Consider the following 8,342-nt stretch of genomic DNA (forward strand, 5'->3'; position numbering starts at 1 on the left):
AAGCATGATTTGTGGCCTCATTTATAACCAGCCCCACCCCAGCACTCGGTGTACATTCTTCTTAAGCACAGAAATTGGACTCAATGTAATATTTTAGAAATAAATAAAAAGAGGCCGGGCGCGGTGGCTCACGCTTGTAATCCCAGCACTTTGGGAGGCTGAGGCGGGCAGATCATGAGGTCAGGAGATCGTGAGTAGCCTGGCCAACACAGTGAATCCCCGTCTCTACCAACAACACAAAAAATTACCCGGGCGTGGTGGCCCATGCCTGTAATCCCAGCTACTCAGGAGGCTGAGGCAGGAGAATCGCTTGCACCCGGGAGGTGGAGGTTGCAGTGAGCCGAGATGGTGTCATTGCACTCCAGTCTGGGCAACAAGAGCAAAACTCCATGTCAAAAAAAAAAAAAAACGAAAAAGAAAAAGAAAAGAAAGGAAGGAAGGGAGGGAGGGGGAGAGAGAGAGAGAGAGACAAAGGAAGGAAGGAAGGAAGGAAGGAAGGAAGGAAGGAAGGAAGGAAGGAAGGAAGGGAAAAAGAAAGGAAGGAAGAAAGAAAGAGAAAGAAAGAAAGAAAGAAAGAGGCCGGGCGCGGTGGCTCAAGCCTGTAATCCCAGCACTTTGGGAGGCCGAGACGGGCGGATCACGAGGTCAGGAGATCGAGACCATCCTGGCTAACACTGTGAAACCCCGTCTCTACTAAAAAAATACAAAAAAATTAGCCGGGCGAGGTGGCGGGCGCCTGTAGTCCCAGCTACTCGGGAGGCTGAGGCAGGAGAATGGCGTGAACCCGGGAGGCGGAGCTTGCAGTGAGCTGAGATCTGGCCACTGCACTCCAGCCTGGGTGGCAGAGCGAGACTCCGTCTCAAAAAAAAAAAAAGAGAGAGAGAGAGAAAGGAAGAAAGAAAAGAGAAAGAAAAGAAAGAAAGAAAGAAAGAAAAAGAAAAAGAGAAAAGACATAAAGAAAAGAAAGAAAATTTCCCCTCACGTCTGAATCTTTTGATACAGTGGATGCTCAGTGGGTGTTGCTGACTGACAGGTGGATGAATGGCCGACGCTTGAAGGCAGGTGACACCTCCAGGTGGGTGCTCTGTGGGAAGGGGAGGTGACAGTCCTGGGAGCCCTGCCTGGGATGCAGGAACTGGCAAACACACCCCCACTCCGCAGCTCTCTCTCTTACCACCTTGAAGCCAACATGAAAGACAGACCAGGCCGGGCGCGGTGGCTCAAGCCTGTAATCCCAGCACTTTGGGAGGCCGAGACGGGCGGATCACGAGGTCAGGAGATCGAGACCATCCTGGCTAATACGGTGAAACCCTGTCTCTACTGAAAAATACAAAAAAAAACTAGCCGGGCGACGAGGCAGGCGCCTGTAGTCCCAGCTACTCGGGAGGCTGAGGCAGGAGAATGGCGTAAACCCGGGAGGTGGAGCTTGCAGTGAGCTGAGATCCGGCCACTGCACTCCAGCCTGGGTGGCAGAGCGAGACTCCGTCTCAAAAAAAAAAAAAAAAAAAAAAAAAAAAAAAAAGAAAGACAGACCAGAGCTGGGTGTCCCTCTGCGTGGGCTCCTGGCACAGATACTTGCCTGGGGGAGGTGGGGCTCCTTCCCCCAGCTCCTTCCCCTAGCCCTGAGGGTGGGGTGGACAGAGCTGGGCTGAACTCAGCCCTGGCTCCCAGCGCTGGCTAGCGGGTCCTGCACAACCCCAAGAGGCAAAGGTTTCCTGGTAGCCCCCCACCCCCATCCCGTGGAGCTGGACTCCTCCCCGAGACTCCAGGAGCAGCGCGAGTCCTCAGGACCCTCTGGGCAGAACAGGGCAGCCCTCTCGCCAGCGATCCCGCCCTGGGCCCAAGACCTGCGTGCCGAGCTCGGGGGAGCCGCTGCCATCCGCCCACAGATCCTAGACTTTCAAGCGGCCTGAATCCCCGGTTCCACTAGGTAGCCCTCGCCCCGGACCACAGACACCAACCACCAGAGCGAGAACGGATGCGGGGCGGGGGAGAGAACAGGACACCCTCCGGGGACCCGCAGGACCTCTGCTCAGGGAGCTGGCGGGGCCCCTTCAGGGACATCGGCGCTGGCGGGCGCGGTCTCCGGGCTGAGAATCCTCGGGGCCGGAGGATTCCCACTCGCCAGGGGCGCGCGCCGTGTGCGCTCGACTCGGAGCTCCTGGCGCGGCCCCGCCTCCACCTTCACGGTGCCCCCAGTTCGACTCGCCCGGGGCACCGGCGTGAAACCTCCTGGTCGCCCTCTGAGCCCCTTTCGGGACTGGTCATCGCCGCCCGTGCGCTCCTCCCGGGCAGGCCCGGGCTGGGACCGCAGCGGGGCCGGCGGTGAGGACAGAGGCTCGGGGCGACCCGGGGGACTCAGGGCCCAGCCGCACGCTCCGCCCCCGGCGACCACAGAAGCCAACGGCTGGGCCCGGCGCGCCGTAAGGAGGCAGCAGTGAGGCTGCCGGGTGCGTCCCAGACACCGGGGCTGCGGGAGGAGGCGAGAACCTTCCCGAGGCAACCGCCGCCCCCGAGGAGAGATGGCGCAAAAAGCGCCCAAAGCACCTTCCTCTAAGGGCCCCGTGGGCGCGAGGGCCCATCCACAGGAGGCGTCCAGGAGGGCTTCCGGGAGGCAGAGCGTGGGGAGTGTGGGGTGTGGGGTCGACAGGCGTGGGGAGGGCCCTCTACGCAGAGGGTGCGTGTGGGCGGAACTCGGGGCACAAAAGGCCACAGAGAAAGGGAGGTCGCACAATCCTGGTGACCAGGGGTCTGGCCACGGGCTAAGGGTCTCACGTGCGGAGAAGAGGGGGATGGACGAAGACCTGGGCACCTCCCGCTTGCCCTGCGGGCTCTCGGTCATCCAGTGAGCTCAAGCCCAGTGGCGGGCACCGGGTTGGGGGGGGGGGTCTGGGAAGGAAGGGGAGAGGCTGCCTGGGGCGCCCCCACCTCCACTTCCCTCCCCTTACGGTCAAGACACGCAAGCCTTGAGCTCCTGAAAACACTACCTGAGTGAGGGGTGGGGTGGGTGGAGGAGACAGCCAGGACCCCAGCACTTTCATGGTTGGCTGTGACCTCCTCCAGGATCATCTCCAGGGTGGCAGGGTGAGAGCCCCACCCCAGCACTGAGCAACACACGACCACCCCCAAGAGGCGGGGTCACATCCCAGCTGGGTGACCCCAGAAACTGCTGGCTCCGAGATCATCCTTGTACCATGGGAACCGAGCGCCCACCTCCTGGGGACACAGGGAGAACCCACCAGACCATGCCTGGGACGCCCAGCAGGGCAATGGGCGAGTTCGGGAGGGAGGTGGCTGCTGTCCTGCCGCCCCCAGGGACAGACTCGGGGCTCTGAGACGGTTGTGGACCTGGAAGCGGAGCTCCGAGCTGACCCGCACCCACAAGCCTGGCAGCCACAAATTATTAGAAACCTCAAGGGCCTGCACCAGCCCACAAGGTCCCTGGTCGCCCTCCTACTGCCGCCATCAACCCAAACGTCCCGTCCTGCACCTCCACTACAGGAGGTTCACCGTGGCCACCACCTGCTTGCAGCCAGTGACAGCAAACTCGTGGCCAGCTACGCGGTAGAAGCTGAGCTGTGCGGCCAGGTCCTCCGCCCGGGCCTGGTCAGGAAAGAAACCCTCGCCTGCCATCTCGTCCCGGAAGCAGCTGACCACATCCCGCTTGTCCAGCAGCAGAAACGGCACGATGGCCGCGGCCTGCCACAGCGGATGCTCCCGGGACAGCAGAGCCCACAGGCTTGCGCGCAGGTCCTCTTCCACCTGTGCCGCTGCGGCCTCGGCACTGCGGATGCCGTCGGGGCGCAGGGGCAGCGCGCGGGACGCATTCTGCAGCACGAAGCGCGTGACCTCGGAGCCACCCGCGCCACTTAGGAGCACGTAGATGGCGTTGTGGAAGTGGTGGGAGCGCTGCGGCTGCAGGAAGCCGTGCAGCTCGTCCAGCAGCGGCCGCGGCAGGAGCTCCACGTCGTCCAGCACCAAGAGTGGGGTCTTCTCCTCCGCTTCGGCCCGCGCCACCACATCGGCCACGCGCCGAGCCAGCTCCTCGCGGCAGTCTTGTGCGGCGCGCCCCTCGGGGCAGTGGTGCCGCGCGTGGTACTGCAGCACGAGCGAGCTGTCCTCCAACACCGAGCGGAAGTGGCGCGCCAGCAGGCGGCCCACGTGGCTCTTGCCCACGCCAGTGGGCCCGTGCAGCGCCAGGAGGAGCGGACGACTGTGCACGTGCGTGGCCAGGTAGTCCCGCATCAGCGCCACGATGCGCGCTATGGCTGCGGGCTGGCCGAACACCGCGCGCTGCAGCGCCTTCTCCAGTCCATCGAGGTCATAGCGCTGCGCGTTATCGTCCAGGTTCTCGATAGCGTTGAGAACTTGGAAGCCCACGATGGCGACCAGCAGCAGCAGGCAGCACTGCGCGCGGCTCCTGTGCTCCACGCGTGGCCGATACTTGCGCGAGGTCTCTGGGTAAAGCACCAGGCGGCTGCGCCGGCGCTTCTTGCGTGGCGTCCTGGAGGGCAGCTCCGCGGGGCCGTCGAAGGTGAAGAACTGCGGCTGGTCTAGGTCCCTGCGCGGCGCCGGGGGGCTGCAGCCCGGCCTGGGCACCCGGGTCCCGACGTCGGGCCCCCCACCCAGCTGCAGGAGGCGCCGCTTGCGTAGGACGCACACCCGGCGGCGCAGGCGGAGCACGGCGCGCACCGGCGCGATCACGCACCGGCCCGAGGCTTGGGGAGCCGCGGCAGCAGGCTCCAGGCTGGGTTGGCCGCGGTCCATGGCGCAGGAACGGCGCTCCGCATACAGGTCGCCCTCCCTGCAACGGGAAGACGGGGAGGGTCTCTGGACTCCCGCCACCGCCCTTTCCCGCGGGTCGCAGGAACCGGTCCCCGGAGTGATCTTACACCCTGGGAGTCCCGCGGGGTGTGGCCCGGGCTGCCCCAGGGCCGGGGCCTGGTCGCGTCCTCGTCCCTCAGACCGGGAAGCGGCCCCTCCGCAGGGCCCCGATGCAAATCTCTCGAGTCCTCCCATAAACGGCTGCGGGCCTTAAGGAAGTGGCGGGGTAGAGGCTTATCTGGTGGCCGCCCCGGCTTCCTGGAGGAGTCGTCGAAGGAGTCAGTGGCCGCCCAGGCGCCCACTGGGGTGAGGGACAGTCGCCCCCAGACCCTGCCCCCGCCCGCGGCTCCCACTGGACTGGGCCGTCTCCCAAGGAGGGGCCGCGGGAGCGCCCAGGAGTTCAGAGATGCCCCCACACGCTCCAGAACACTTGGCGGGGGTCTGGCTGGAACTTAGATTTTGAGAATAGCCCAGGGTCCCGTCCCCAGACTCAGCCCAGGCCTCCCAGCCCCGACTCCAAAACTGGGGTCCTCCCAACACCCCTCCAGTGAACTAGCAGAGCAGCGCAGGGAGCCCCCCGGAGACCGGTAGAGGTGAGGCGAAACAATGGACAGAAGAATTGGGTGGGAGCAAGAGAGCCACTGACTGGCAGGAACTGGCCTGCGCCCTGGGCCCCAACCCACCCCTACCTGCAGCTGGTCCACTACCCTCAGCTCTGCCGCCCCCAGCCTGTGCCAGACGCTGGGGCCTGAGATTCCAAGCAGGAAATGCGCCTCCCAGGGTGAGGGGGTGGGCCAGGGGCCTCCTGGGCCAGCTCCGGCCTGGAAGGGCAGCGACACCTGCGGGTCCCCAGGGAGCGGCCGGCTGAAGCAGAGGAAGCTCCGGGGAGGTTTCCGCTTCTATGCAAAGGAAGTGAGTCAGGGGGTGCGGCCCAGGCGGGACTTGGGCTGGACGGAGGCGCCAAAGGGGGGAGGCCTGGCCGGCTTGCCCAGATCCCCTGGTCGGAGGTCACATCCCCTCTTTAGTCCCCTAGCGCTCAGAGCCCTCCTGGCTTGGTCAGGCTCAGGACACCTGGTGAGGCTGAGGGCCCCTGCTGCATGCCCTGCCCCCGCCCTGGGCTCCTGCACCTCCGCCTGTCCTCCACGGTCACCTCCCCCAGGTCATCCCTTCTACCTGACACCCCACACACAGGGCTTACAGCCGTGGGGAGGGGGCTCCAGGCCCTGTGTAAGCAAGAGGTGAGCAGGGAAGCCGCAGAGGGGGCGGGCAGGGTCCTCTGCCCAGCTGCATACCCCCAATCCCTCTCTTATCACTCCTCTCCCTTTTTCCTTCCCCTCCTGACCCCAATCGGGGGCCCCCCAAAGTAGGGCTCATTGTCTTTCCCATCCCCCTTCCTCTGTCCCCAGCCTAGAGCCCCCCCGCCCAGGACAGGCCTCACACAGGGACGGAAGTTCTATCACGGAAAAAAACACGTGTGGCTCAGGGTCCCTGTGGGGGTTGGGGAACAAATTTAGAAAGAACTTGGGCCCTGAGCCAGGAGCCGGAGCTCTGGGCCCTTCCCCCTGCCGGCCTTCGCATGGCCCCTCCCAGGCCCCTCCGATAGGCCTGCCTGGACGACCCTGGACTCCTCCCAGCCTGGAAGCCGCCTTCCAAGGAGGAGCAAGGTGGCCGCTCCAGCCACACCAGTGCTGCTGGCATTCAGCTCAGGACCCTGCAGTCCCAGGGACGCCCCGCTCCTCCCAACGGCCAGCCCGGGGCCTGATGGATTCCAGCTGTATATTCCTCACCCAACCAGAGGGACCGTCAGGGAAACACCGGTCGTGGGCTGGGGTGTCCATTCTCTCCAGGAGCCAGGCCTAGGGCTCCCGTCCCGTGTAGGGGGTACTGGGGGGCCCGATCCCTGATCGTCAAGGCCGTGGGGGCCGCACACACCACGTGGCATGCCAGTGCTCTTTGGGCCCACACCCCGACCTCTGTGGGACCAGAGCGTAAGGAGTTTGGCTGTCCAGGCCCTGTAGCCCCAGCATGGAGGTTGGGGTCCTTTGGGGGCCTCAGACTGAGTCTGGGTGCTGCTTCTGACACAGAGAGGACCCTGGAAGGGGAGGCCCTCAGGCAGATGCAGGCTCACTGGGCCCTGGAACGCCTGCAGCAAAGCCTCTGCCCTGCCTCCAAGAGCACCCAAGGCTGGAGCTGCTTCTGCCAGAGGCTGGCCCAGCAAACCCTCAGGCCAGAGACCGCTGCGGAAAAGGGACTTGCTCAAGGGCCTCAAGACCTGGCCCTATGGGTCAAAGGTGAATCTGAGCCCTAGGTCAAGGCCTCGCCCCCTGCACTTTCTCCCATCTATAGGGGTGAAGGGAGCGCCAGAACCGCGGCTCCCAGTGCCATCACCATCTCCTGTGATGCCCAGGGCCACCCCCAATCACATCCATTCCGATTCCGGGAGGGCTCCCCTCCCGCCTCCCTACCCAACCCAGCCCTGCCGCTGTGCCCGGAATTCACGTCCATCACCCACACACACAGCCCATGTTCTCAGCCTCTGAAAGGACTTCACCCTCACTGCTTCCCCCAGCTCTCGCCAGCAAGGCAGTTTTCCCCAAACCGTGAGCACCCTCCCCGCTCCTCCTCCCAAATTCCCCATAGGTGCTCACTTCACCGGACGATGCCTCCCACGCCTGGGCCCTCGGTCCTCCCCCACCAAGTCCTTCTCCCTAACTTCCCAGCAGTGTCCACACCCGGTCACTCAGGCCGCTCTGCTCTTTCTGCCCCTAGAGGCTTTCGCTACAGTAACCATGCGCCCCCAAGCCTCAGCCGTCCATTCACAGTCCCATTCCAGTCCTTGCAGCTCACACCCTCCACCTCGCCAGTCCCTCACCCACGGGCTCCTCACTCTGTCCTTCCCTCCCCACCCATGAGCCTGGCACCCCCTGCAGGCACCCTGGGCAGGACCCACCCGCTGCCCAGTGACCACACCAGGCACCCGGGGCCACTCACTGGCCATTCCTCCTAAGTCCTTTCCTCGTCCTCTCCCCTGCCACTTCCCCATCCTGCCTCCTAGCCCAACACCTGTGAAAACAAGATCAGCAGCAGGGGCTCCCAGTGTCTTCTCAGCGCCCCTCAGCGTCTGCGCCCACCAGCCCTCCTGAGGACACCCCTGCTGTGCTGAGACCCGGCCACCCGCTCATTCAGTGACAGCCCAGCCCCTGGTCGGTCCTCCACCCCTCACCCCACCGGGTCATTCCCATCAGCCCAGAAACCTCCATTTCTCCTATCTTAAAAAAAAAAAAAAAAAAAAAAAACAGGCCAGGTGCGGTGGCTCACACCTGTAATCCCAGCACTTTGGGATTTGCTGGACAAAGCCCAGCACCTCGGCTCTGTCCCCGAAGATAGCAGCTCAGAGCCTCCCATACCCACGAGGTCCCAGCACCGTGGGCTTGTCTCGCCCAACAGGTCCCAACTTGCTCAACAGTGGCCTTGTGCTCCAGGGAGGAGAGCTCGCCAACAGGCGTCTCTGAGGACAG

The 8,342-nt window shown here is 64.0% G+C and overlaps 1 protein-coding gene across 3 annotated transcripts; it reads right to left on the reverse strand.

Moving 5' to 3' along the window:
- Positions 1 to 3,410: 3,410 nt before the first annotated feature.
- On the reverse strand, positions 3,411 to 5,732 carry TOR4A (torsin family 4 member A). Of its 3 annotated transcripts, none has more exons than XM_033238403.1 (3): positions 5,514 to 5,732; positions 4,893 to 5,033; positions 3,411 to 4,804 (listed from the first exon to the last, which is right to left on the reverse strand). In XM_033238403.1, exon 3 carries the CDS (start codon positions 4,765 to 4,767, stop codon positions 3,496 to 3,498), a length of 1,272 nt encoding a protein of 423 aa, XP_033094294.1. In that variant the 5' UTR covers positions 4,768 to 4,804; positions 4,893 to 5,033; positions 5,514 to 5,732; the 3' UTR covers positions 3,411 to 3,495. The 3 variants fall into 3 exon arrangements, with proteins under 3 accessions (XP_033094294.1, XP_033094292.1, XP_033094293.1); XM_033238401.1 differs by having other exon boundaries at positions 4,893 to 5,082; XM_033238402.1 differs by lacking the exon at positions 4,893 to 5,033 and having other exon boundaries at positions 5,514 to 5,731.
- Positions 5,733 to 8,342: the final 2,610 nt, after the last annotated feature.

Source organism: Trachypithecus francoisi, unplaced genomic scaffold (genome assembly GCF_009764315.1).
Source record: "Trachypithecus francoisi isolate TF-2019V2 unplaced genomic scaffold, Tfra_2.0 Lachesis_group16, whole genome shotgun sequence".
NCBI classification, from domain to species: domain Eukaryota; kingdom Metazoa; phylum Chordata; class Mammalia; order Primates; family Cercopithecidae; genus Trachypithecus; species Trachypithecus francoisi.

Excerpts from the sequence above, each read along its gene's own strand:
- TOR4A (XM_033238403.1), bottom strand. The coding sequence starts at position 4,767 with ATGGACCGCGGCCAACCCAGCCTGGAGCCTGCTGCCGCGGCTCCCCAA.